Source organism: Seriola lalandi, unplaced genomic scaffold, assembly GCF_002814215.2.
Source record: "Seriola lalandi dorsalis isolate HSWRI2012SDOR001 ecotype SW California unplaced genomic scaffold, Sedor1 jcf7180002054885, whole genome shotgun sequence".
Taxonomy (NCBI): domain Eukaryota; kingdom Metazoa; phylum Chordata; class Actinopteri; order Carangiformes; family Carangidae; genus Seriola; species Seriola lalandi.
Window position 1 is genome coordinate 821898 of NW_019525437.1, and position 13019 is coordinate 834916.

Genomic DNA, 13019 nt, shown 5'->3' on the forward strand with positions numbered 1-13019 from the left:
GTATGTATGATGTGTGAATTCACATCATAGTATGGGCAGCAGTTTTTAACATGATGACCATTATGACTATGACTTACCATCATGATTCATAGCTACATCAGTACAATATCATGTTCTGTGTCAATTCAAGATTTTCTCTGGCTACTGAATTTTTTCCACTGACTCTCTGCATGTACTCTGTTCATATTGTATACTAGACCCTGTGCACACACAGTACTGCTTCATTACTGCTGAGTCTGCCTCACAATATGCTGTGATTATTACAGTGTCCTGGACGTCAATAGCAGAGGTGCAAACTCATCATGGGTGGAAAAGATATGGTATAAAATTGAAAGTGGTTTCTGCTCTTTAGAGCTAATGCAACTACTGTTTGGTCAAGTAATATGCAGGGCTTAAATATGACGTTAATAAACTGATGACTTCATAACCACTAGAACTTACGACAGAGTATTAGAGCCACACTGAGGGAAAGAAATCTGAAATTTCAAGAATAAAGTCATAATTTCATGAGGAAAAAAGTAATACTTTTACAAGAAAAAATGTATGAATACAAATAATGATCTCATAAATGTTATGAGAATAAAGTCATAATTTTAGGTTGCTGTCCTAAAAAATTATATTTTATTTCAGATTTCTGTTTTTCCTGCAAAAACTATCACAAGATAATTTCAGTTCAGCTCCTGTTGTTTTCATTGAGTTTGGTATTTGTCCTTTGTACATCATGGTAACAACAGTATTAGCCTTGTTAATATGATCTTAGCATAAAGAAAACAGCTTGGCTAAATACTTGATGGTTATTATTTACTGAGAGAGGTGCAGCCATGTTGCCTCGTATGCCCAGCTGATGAGAAGAACAATCCTTTAGCCAAGTATATCTACACACACAAGAATTTGACCTCACAGGATCAACATGAATCACACAAGCGTGCAGCCATCAGTCAGACAGGAAGCTGTGTTGTCAATGACAAACTGCCAATCCTGCTCTCTGTAACTCTCTCCAGAGACCATGACACTGAGCCGCCACTTACCACATTGCTACCTGCTGCCTGCTGGAACTAAATGCTGCAGGTGATCCAAAATGAAAAGAGAATATGTTGTCATCCCAATACCTCTGCTAAAAAACAGCTCTGCTGTCTTTCCCATGGCTCCTTCACAATAATAGTGTCTTGCTGGTTTGCTGGTAGAAAGCTTTTAATGTGAAGCAGAAGATGGAAATTTCATCAGAACTACAAACTACCTTCTCAATAATAAACATATAGTTGAAATAACACTTCTCTGATGGTGTCAATGGACACTAAACATCATGAGGCATCATAACAGTAGAGTTCATGGTGATGTGCCGTTAGCTGAGTCTGTCCATCCTTTACTTTTGTCCAGAGCAAATATCTTGACAACTAGTGTCCACATTGAAATTTAGTTTGGATACTTGTGGTCCTTGAAAGGTTTGACTTCCAATGTTTCTGGTGACCTCTGATCTTTCCTCTAGCACCACCATCAGGCCAAAACTTCACAATAAAACATCATGTCATAGACTGAACACATTCATGCTCCCAAGAGGATGAGCCCTCTCCACAACCTGTGAGACTATGCCTGTGAACATAATCAGCAGGTCATTGGGGTTGTTAATAAAACCTGCATCATCATACATGTTGGTCTCCCTGAGCTCCACACAGACAGAGGCTGTAACAGTCTCCGAGAGCAGTGATTTGCTCCGAGTGTACACAATGTGAATAACTGGCTAGAACAGCTAGGGTGCTTGCACACTGTGTACTCTATGTGTGTGTGTGTGTGTGTGTGTGTGTGTGTGTGTGTGTGTGTCCTCTTGCTGAAGCAGAGAAGACATTTACAGGACACTGTGACCCCAGCCAGGCATATCCACCAATCAGTGCAGACTGCAGCAGATTACAGCAAACCAGCAAACCAAGACTGGTTAGACAGAGTGGGGGGGGGTGCTAAGGGTGGGAGCGGGAGACAAACTGAGTGTACAGAGAGGTGAGAGGCTCTGAAGGTGACAAAGGAGGGAATTAATGGACAGTGACAGAAACAGAAAGAGGGGATGGGATGATAAGACAAAGAGTGAGAGGGGGAGAGAGAGAGAGGGGGAGAGGGAGAGAGAGAGAGAGAGAGAGAGAGAGAGAGAGAGAGAGAGAGAGAGAGGACAGGAAGAGACACAGAAGACAGTCTAATTCCTGGTTCTCTCCCTACTCATTGTTTGTTCACTCTGATATTGTTTAGTTTCTAGTTTAATATCACATAATATATAAAGAGATTAATGACTCATGTTTAGGTTTAAGTAAGTAATGATGTCAGATTATTTCAGGCTTCTGATTGGCTGCTCTGCAGGAAGTAACTTTGGAAGGAACAGGGCAATATGAGATTTTGCAGATTTCTTTCTTTCTGTTTTTTTAGTCTACAGGACAGTTTTATTTCATTTTTAAAGAAAAAGTAAAGAACCTTCACACTATTGAATATTTATACTTGGAGCAGTTACCAAAGTGACTGTACTGTGTGTGTGTGTGTGTGTGTGTGTGTGTGTGTGTGTGTGTCCTCACAACTTCAAAGTGCTGTTTGAGGGTTAAGACCTGGTTTCATGATCCAGGTTAGAATCAGGTTTAGGTTGGGATTATTCACTTGTGTTGGTCAGGATGAGTGAAGGGTCGATATTGATTTGGGAAGAATACGCCACCGCGTTAGCATCTGTAGCGCACATACCTGGCCTGGCATCAGTCACAAGCCATTAAGGAAGTTCATTGTAAGGACATGCAGAGGTATGGACTAGTGCTGGGACGATTATCCGACGTAATCGACGTTGTCGATTATAAAAATTATTCGACGTGGAATTTTAGTGTCAACGCGTCGTGTAAAACCACACAGGGTAAATGTTCATAGAACAAAACCGGAACTTATATCCATCGTCTTTGGTTTACCCGGATACAAGCGCAGCGCAAGGGCTGGGACAACGCGGCGACGTAATTGAAGTCATTACCTACGTGAATGATTTACGTCTGTGTAATCTATTTGAACAACATGGCGGCGTCTACCAGCAGCACGACGGAGCGTGTGGAGCAACACGCGGCAAAAAGGCTCGCACACGGTCCTGCAAAGTTTGGGAATACTTTAATCTTGACACATCCAATCCAGACACAACAGTGCGGTAGTCTGCAGACTCTGCAAAGTGCATCTGGCATATCACTCTAGCACGACAGTCATGCACGAGCACATAAAGAGGAAACACCATGGTGCAGCCAGTTAAGATGTTGGACGGGGCAAATTGTTATATTAAATGAATAACTGGAAAATAATTGCAATAAGATTACTGTTAGGTTAATAAAAAAATAATCGTTAGATTAGTCGAATAATTGAAAAAATAATCGCTAGATTAATCGTCTAAAAAATAATCGTTTGGGACAGCCCTAGTATGGACCCACAATTGACACTTTGCGACTCTTCCCACCATCAAACTATCAAATTGATAGGAAACAGAGACAAAGGACCCTCTTCCACAAACAGTCCATGCTTTTAGCAAGTTCGAACGACACACAACTAGACCAAAGGTCAAAGGGTCAGCTCCAGAGGATCAACCAATGGACACCAGACAACTGGAGAATATAGGCAAAATCTCCAGTTTGTAACAAAAAGACTTTGTCTAATGATATTTGATTGTTTCTTATAGAGGACAAGTAACAACAAAAGGACTGATTAACACTAAGGTGTGAATCCTGGCCTCTCTGTGCCATGCATGAACGCACAAACGCACACACGCACACACACACACACACACACACACACACACACACACACACACACACACACACTTCCTTTGTCCCTTTCTAGATAAGAGTCATAAACTACAACCCACTTTCCAATCCTGGGTAGTGACCAGCAGAACTCTCTTCACAGACACAGATCTAAGGAAGAATGTACAATTAAATATCTAACTGTTCCCTAACTCATGAGATTTTCCTATGCAATAGTTTAACCCAAACTTCTATCCCATAGAATGTTTGAAATGTAACATGTAGATTTTAAGACAATGTCCTTCATGTGACCAGACTGTCAGCATCCTTCACACAAGGTAACACAATACATGACATCCAGAATGTCCATATTATTATTATTACAGTCAAAGAACTGATGTGTAATCCACATTTATAGACTCTTAGCTTTGGGAAATTATTGATTTATATTGTTGTTTGATCAATTAACCACTTGTATCATAATTAATTCCAGGTTTGAAGGATGTAATATGAAATCAACACTCCTATTACTCCTCTCTGCTATTATTTGTGCAAGTAGCTTTCTATGTTATTTCACTTAATGTTTTGTGGTCATGGTGGAAGACGGATGTGTGAGTTTATAAGTAAACTCTAGATTTAAATTATTCTAAAGTTCAGTGGAAAATTACTCTCTTCTCCAAGTGCAAACACAGGAGAAGACGGGCGACGCCCCTGAAATATATGCCAGCCCCCAGGGGATAAAACAGTCGTGAACAATTCACACATGGCCAGAAAAACCAGAAAGGTCAGAAAAATTGGAAGAAAGAAAGGTTAGAGATGCTAAGAAGGAAGAAGATGCGAGAAGCAAGAAACAAAGCTAAAAGCTAGAGGCTGAAAAGCTGAAGCTAGAAAATGATGCAGAAACTAGAAGCTGAGATCTTTGCTCAAAGCTCAGAGTCCCCGCTCAAAGCCCGGCTCTGTAGCCATGGAAACTCTTAGCTCTAAGCTGCTCGCCACAAACTCATGGCTCTTAGTCATTTTTGCACTTTTCGCGTCTTTTATTTTTCTTTGCCACAAGCTACAAGTAACATGATTTTTGTCTACATGCGCGACCTTTTATTCTTATAAGCCAAGTCGAGACCAACTGAACCAAAACAACAGAAGCGCCTTAGTAACTTAGTAATTTTGTAACTTTTCAAAAAGGAAAATTTGATGATGGTTTAAGATTTTGACAACTTTAGAGTCATCTGGGCAACGCCCGTCTCCTCTAAAGTTATCGAGCCAAAGTGAAGAGCATTAGAGTTTATTTCGCATCAACCCACAAGGGACGCACAACCGCCTGCAGAACCGCTGAAACACCGGCAGAATCCGTCATTGTGATAACAGGACACGGCCTCCAGGAGAACCCACCTAGATCCCGCATCTCCAGGGTTACCACGGCAACCACAGCCACCTGGGTTCCAGCCGAGGGTCTTCAGCTACAGCGCAACTCACAGTAGGCCGGTCTTAACACTCTGCTCATGACTGGGTTGATGTCAAAATATAGCAATATTTAATCATCAAACCTAATTCGTAGATGTAGCATCATTAGCTGTATAGCCACAGTGTATAGCCATAACATATCCTCTCCCACCACTGCCAACTCATCACACTGCTTCCAGTTTTTCTGGAAATCAGCTTTTTTTCATTGCTCTAAAACAGCAGCCTACACAGGAAGTTGAGCTGTCCCTATAACCTGTAGATGACAGAGTTATTACATTTGGACAGAGTGTTTCTGGTTTAACCGGCGCAGCTTTTCAGACCTTTATGCCACTGGACTGGATCGTGATGTTTAGTCCATGCATTCTTTTTCCTGAGACCTGGCGGCCTACATTAAACTGCCTCAGGTGAGGTCTCTTAGGGCGGATTCTCAGTCTCTGCCAGCTCCCTCTGGAGCCACAAGAGGCTTTACACCTGTGAACAGACTTTCACCTGTTCAGTCACTGGATTGCCTCTTTAATGTTTCTACTTGTGACAAGGATTCATTGGTGCCATCTGCAGGTTTTGGTCAGCTCCTGACTCCTGACTCACACAGAGACCAGCAGCCTTACCTGTCTGCCTCCTCTCTGCTGCCCTGTTTTTCAGACAGCTCCTGGTCGAGGGAGGAGGAGGTGCTTCCCTCTCGGCTGACCCCGCTGTTCCGTCCTGGGCTGTTGTCAGCTGACGCCCTCCCTCCTCCTCCTCCTGCAGGACGGGGTGCGGTGGCGTCGGTGTGCTGCTTCAGAGTCTGCAGCTTGGCCAGGGGGATGATGTCGCAGCCCTGGGGCCGGTGCCACACTGTGCGCTGGGTGGAGGCGTTGTAATAGTAGAAGCGTGAGGTGTTCGGGTCAAACAGCTCCCACCACTGGTTCTCACCGGTCCGCTTGATCCGAACCCCCTGCGGAGGGTCCCACACGCACTCGCCCGTCAGCAGGTTGGCGTACATACGCTCCCGCGTGCGTGGCTCAATGATCTCCACCCACTCCAACCTGCAGGGGAAGAGTCCAGAATGAGACTTTCAGCAAAGTGACTGTGACCTGTGACCTCTGACGGCAGCTCACTGAGCTCTCTGAGTGACCACGCAGCAGAAAACAAGTGAAACCATGTGAAAAATGAGCATCAGCACTTTAGATTTGACATTTCAACAGCAACATCTTCACCATTGACATCAACACTGGAATCAGAGGTTTATTTATGTCATGAAAAATATTACATAAAACACAATGTATTTTCAAACCATTTGTTATGAATGATGAACAGTAGGTTCCGTAAGAGTCAACAGTGTACTTGTTTACTTGTCTTAACAATAGCTCGCTAGGCTAACTCGCCATCACTAGGCTAGTTAGGAGGCTTTTTTGAGTAACATTTTTTGTGAGTGATATTTTTGCTGAAATATACTTTCATTTCATTTTTTACAGTGTACTAAATTTCACCATCTACATTGTTAAAACATTTGACTTGACACCTGGATTATTCATAAGAGAAAATAGTGGATGAACTTATTGCAAAAAATAACATTTCCTTGCCAGAAATGGCAGCCATCTTGAATTTTCAAGTAGCTAACATGTCATATCTATCCAAAGAGTAATACCCAAGGAGGATTCGTGCCAAATTTATTAGCTGTAGCCACATTTGAAAGACTTCTCTGAAATATGCAGTTATCTGGTGCACTTTAAGGGTCTGATCATCTGTATGATGAACATCTGTAGTCAGCAACTCCTGAAGGCTGTGTCCTGCTGCTGCTACAGACATCACACAAAGAAACCAAACCACCTAAAAATGCTTCCATCCATCAAACCTATAATATAATTACGGGAACAATGCCATTAATGCAGAACCCCTGGAAATACCATAATGTGATTATCCTTTTAATCCAACTACATGGATCTATGGGACGTACTCTGATTTCAATTATGCTCCTCACATGCTTTTATTTTAGCAGACATACAGCTGCATGTGAACCACTTCCTGTGTACTTTCTGTACCTGATTTTTTTTTCTTTTTTTCTTTTATTCTGTTGTCTTTATCTTTTCCAGGAAGTCCCTGTTCAAACACACATTTCCACACACAGTCACTGGGTTCTTAATGCTCATTTCTTGAAAAATGAAAGTCTTTGGACACCACTCCTCATTGAACTTCTTAATGTGAACTTAGATCTTTGAACTGAACAGTTAAACATGAACAGGCCAACAGACCAAACAGATTCAGTTCAGTAAGAGGAGCAGTAATAGATAGAGGTGCACAGCAGGTTGTTAATGGAGGACGACATTATAAAATTGCTAAGGGATTACACAGAGCTAAAACATATTATGAATAATAAAATGGAAGCCCACTCACGCAGCTCGGTACAACAGTCTGCTCCTACATATGCCAGCACACACAGCACACACACTCACTCACACAAACACTCTCTCATCTGTCTTTAGCTATAATGCAGCAGTTTGTATTCTATAAGGAGGAGGAGGAGGAAGAGGCATTATATGACTCACACATCTACACATAACAGACACATTCATGTGCCAAAACACTTGCATACCGACACACAAACATATACTGAAAAACATACACACGCACGCACGCACCACGCACGCACGCACAATAAATGAACATTTTAAAAGCTGCATGTTTGCTGGCTGCAGGCTGCTGTGAGCTCAGACCCTTCAGACCAGCTGTGGATGATAAGAGGTCAATCAATAAGTGTTGAGCAGGCAGAGAGTGGGCTGATAACTGTGCGTCACTTCAACTCAGTTTCACAGAGATGGATGCAGCAGTAGAGGAGGAGGAGGAGGATGAGGACGAGGATGATGAAGACTTCAGCACTAGTCATTTGACAGGGTTTTGGAAAACAGCCACACTGTTGCACTGGGTGACATGTTCCTTCATTATTATCACATCTTCCTGCTGCACCAAATCCCCAACAAATGCACTTCATCCTTTTGTTTGAATAATTTTTGCACAAAACTACAGTGACCAGCTGTTTTAGGAAATTACTCAATTCAACCAGACGTATTATTATTCAACTGGAATTTTGTGATGTCACAACAAAGCAGTCGCCCCTCTTAGCCATAGCCAAAGCCCCCGCCCACCCACCATCCATGCAGGATTTGGTTTCTCTGAGTGTTTACCTGAAACCTGCTATACCTTTATTAGATCAATCAGAAAACAGTCAACCAATCAGAAGAGAGGCTCAGAGCCTCCTCTCTTCTGATTGGCTCATCGAGCTGTTGTTACTGGAGCTCCAGAGAGAAGCCTGAGAGAGGAGATGTAAAACTACATTGAGATGGTTTTTGGTTCTTATAACCACAAATATATCTTCTAGTGGATCAATACTTCAAATAAAACACAGGAGAAGAAGAAAAGATGGAACTCTTTTTTTTATATTTCTGGATTGTCCCTTTAGGTTTCCAGAGTTTGATTATATGTTGCAACAGTCTGGTTGCAGCACTTGCTGGAAACTAATTTACTTTTATACTGCAAATAAAACATGATTCCACTGAAATCTTATCAGTGATAGACTCGCCACCTTTGTCTTTGTAAACTGTGATGGAAATCATGTTGTAAAACCTCAAAGTGAAAGCTTCACTCAATAATTACAGTACATTGAGAGAAGAGAGCTGAAACATGCTGAGGTGTCAGATTGTGCAGACTTTCTTTAATGCCTCATCACTGATAACCACTACGGACCACTGTTGATCCAGTTATTCGTAGAGACGTGGCAATGGATGTATGAAAAGTGCACACAAAGACAGTGTTTGTATGGGCCCAGAGTTTTGTGCTACACCACAGGCACAGGTCAAATTAAATTATTATATTTCTATAACCCAGGGCTGCAGGTCGACATAGTGTTTTAACCAACAGATGTTGCTGGTGAGCTTTCATTATATCTTGGTTTCCAGCTGAGCCACCACAAGGTGTGTCTCCGGGCAGAAACATTTGTTATTGGAGCTGCAGTTCATAAAAACTGTTGCCCGTTGGCGTTTATCAAAGGTAACAAATAGTTATTTAACTCTCACTCAGGCACAGTTGTTAGAGAAAGATGCACTCAAACTAGCACTTAACGTTAGCCAACTGTTATTTCAAGAGGAGAGCACATGTTAACCTGACTGCTGCTGTTCCTGCAGTTCACTCTCATGGTGTTTCTTTTTCTTTTCATGAACAGGATAGTTCCACTTCATCGTCTCAGCGAAATTGCAAACATTGACACCTGATTTGTTCCAGATCAAAACCCACACGAATCACACAAATGACCTATTTTGGAATGAAAACTGCAATTTTCACCCAAGGGTGACAAGTTTGCAGCTAGCAGGAGATCGGATGAGAAAGATGATTTTTTGTTAATTAAACATTGAGCTCATGATATTAATTACTAAGATTTGGAAACAAGGTTCCAGCAAAGTTAAACAAACACAAGCAGTCTGACAGTGGGAACAAATCATTTTTGGTGTTCCAAAAATCCAAAAAGTTTTATTCATTTGAGTGTTTTTTACATTATGTAAATTAGCAAAAAGTCCAATATGGTGGACTGTCATGGTCCAAGACGTTTTTTTTTGTAGAGCACATTGAAATGAACTTGTGTGTGTAGAATTTCAAGACTAACAGTGTGTGGCCTTTCAAAACTGCATTCAGGCCATAATCACAGCGCCACCATGTGGCCAATTGGGCTCATATATCTTGAAATGCACTTCATTGACAGTCATCGGACACAGTTTCTTCTTTCTAGCTCATTCCAGCACACTGCAGTTTGAGCCACAGCAGAGACAAATAATAATAATAAACCGGAGAAAAAACATTCGCTCTTAATTATGTAAAAAAAAAAAGATGTATCCTTGAAAAGGCAGGGACTGAACTTATGACCACCATCTTGGTTATTAGCTTTGTTGTCAGTTTCCTTGTGATTCCAGACTTGAACATCACCCTTCAGAGTCCTCTGCCAGTGTGAATCAGCTCTGCTCTTCAGGTTGCAGAGCCTGGTTGAGTTCTGGGCAGCCTCAGCTCTTACTGGCTACTGTGTATGATTGTGTGTGAGAGAGAAAGAAGAGAAAAAGAAATGGTGCATCAGCTGTCAGAGTGGATGCTTGTCAAATGGAGCAGAACAAGCCAGTTAAATAGAAAGATCCACAGCGGAGATAGTAGGATTAATTGGCCATAATTGCTTGATGTGTTGGTGTTCCAAATGACCCAGTTTAGACAACCCTCCCTGTGCACTGCAGAGACAGGCTCTGTACCACTGTTAGCACACTGAACACTAAACACTTTATAACAGGTCAATCAGGCCTTCTAAACTCATGGATTTATATTAGGTAATACAATGTAATGTTAGCTGTATGTTGTCCACCTCTACTTAAAAATATTCTGCACTCATCAAAGACAATCCATAACACAGCAGTATTATCATTTCAGTCTGGGGTGTTAATGAGGTCTGCTGTTTATTGGCCAGATACAGTAACTTCCTTCCAGATACAGAGTCTTATCTGCATTGTGAGGCTGCTAGGCAACCAGCGAAGAACATCCATATTAATTTATAGATCTGTACAGACCGCTCGCCTGATGTTCCTGCTATAATCCCATTAAACTTTAATTTTTATGTCAATTTAAATCCATGTATGGTGATTAAAATAATTGATGTGCAATTTGAGTCCTCTGGGTATTTACTTTGCTCTTTTGGTCACCAAATAAGCAGTTTCTCTGTAAACAGATGTGACTCTGAGACGTTTACTCTCAGCACAACGTACATACCAACAAGTCGCTGTACTATCATTCATTTGAATTAACCTCCCACCAGTTTGGACCTCTCGCTGCTACAGAACTGGACAGAGGAGGAAAATAATATTGATGTGAGGAAAATACCAAACTGTGCTGCTTGTAGCTCTGACACAAACACTGAGACATTTATGTTGCTTCCTCCTTTTATTTGTCACTCGTCTGTATTTCAGGAGTCAAACTTCCTTCAGAAAACAGTTATACTGGTCAAAAGAATCCAGAGTTCCCCTGACAGACAGCCTGAGCATGCACATACTAACATGATGTATTTGGGTGATGCTTGGACACTGAGCTCAGCTTCAGCCTTGATGACACCAATGAAAAAAACCAAATCCAAATCAAACCTTCAGGTGAACAGTCTGATGCTGTTAGTTCAGAGCAGTCACTTCAACCAGAGAAGTCATCTGAAGGAAGCACTTCCAAACTAAACCTGAAGCTCTTTATCCAAACCATCTGAAGGAAGGTTAATTATACAATAGGTTCTGGGTTAATTAAGGGCAAATGGTATTAGTTCTAACCAGGAACTAAGTGCTTTGTCCAATGTTAAACCAGTAAAAGAAACATTTAGTTCAAGTGTGACCCACTGTGAGAGCAATAAAGAAACAATCATCCCTCACCAACGTGATTCAAGCCGCCACCGTCATTCTCAAAATTTTGTTCCCACCAGGGATAAAAATACTTCAGCAGAGGCAGAGACATGTAGACCAGAGGGGGATAATCTCCTGGTGGCTGTCATATCATGTAGGAATGCGCGATATAAACGATATACGATATAAACGATAAAAAAAATGGCCTACGATAGAGATTTGAATTATATCCCCTATCACGATAACGCATGTTGATCACGCAATCACAAGGCATACTGGGTGTACCTTAATGGCGATTTTACTGCTCCACTGACACCTTTTTTTCCTCATAAAAAAATAACCTCACGATCGGAGAGATGCACTAAATGATGTTATTCATTCTGTAATGTAGATATAATAAAACCCCAAACTTATGTCTTACTTAATAACATAAAACGAAATTCAATATAGACTGATCTGTTTATTTAAATACATTTATATTTATTTAGATTGTGTTATATATACTTATAACATGTTGCAGCCCCAGAGGAAACGCTGTTGTTCAATCCAGTAAAAACATGAAGCTTCACTTTACATTCAAACAAACTAATGTTGTGGCTGCAGTCGTTAATTTCATCTGTGAAACCAACATTTATCTTCCAAAAGGGATTATATTACCCAGCGGTAAATGTCAGGTCAGTTCATCAGATCGTTTGGTCCCTGGGATGACGAGGGAGGTAGACCCCGGCTATCATCTCCGTACTCTGGCTGCTAGCTGCTAGCTGCTAGCTGCTCCCGGTCAGCCATCTACCCCTGACTGCAGGTGTTTCGGTTTAACTGGTGACCGTGTTAACTGTTGCCTTTTTCACATTACATTATCTTATGAGAGATGAATGAGTCCTCTGAATGCAATTTAACTTGCAAACACGATTTTTTAAATAAGACCAGTTTTAAATGTGCAACATTTATGTTTACAGAATACTGTATGATTACAGTGGGGCACAATAAATGTTGTATGTCTACATACTGTATTCTATGTTTTCTTTTTTAAACATATTTAGCAGTTTAGTTTTGCTCAGGGTAATTGTAACCTGTTCTGAAATGATTCTATTATATAATCTATGTATCGTGATACATATCATTATCGCCCATCCCTAATATCATGTGCATGATAGTTAAACATAATTATTCATAATAATCATTTCTACTGCATTTTACCTGTATTTAATCTAATGAATTCATCAATATAATGATGCTATTCTCAACACTTTGTTGGCACAATGGTGCCGTGAACTGTGGCTTTAGGGCGATGCGTCTGGTTACGGGCCTTCACCGAGCTAGTCAGGAAGCAGAGCCGCACTTCGAATACACTGAGCTTCGCCTCCGTTACGGCAAATAAACTACATCTTTCACACGTGCCATTGTCTCTAAAGGAGGCAGAGGACTAACTAAACATAAG

The 13019-nt window shown here is 41.2% G+C and overlaps 1 protein-coding gene across 1 annotated transcript in view; it reads right to left on the reverse strand.

Moving 5' to 3' along the window:
- arhgap39 (Rho GTPase activating protein 39) overlaps window positions 1-13019 on the reverse strand; it is an 84663-nt gene that overhangs the window by 30205 nt on the left and 41439 nt on the right. Inside the window, exon 2 of the mRNA XM_023428727.2 lies at window positions 5807-6223. Within this exon, the coding sequence (XP_023284495.1) occupies window positions 5807-6223 (417 nt within the window). The remainder of the gene's footprint in view (window positions 1-5806; window positions 6224-13019) is intronic.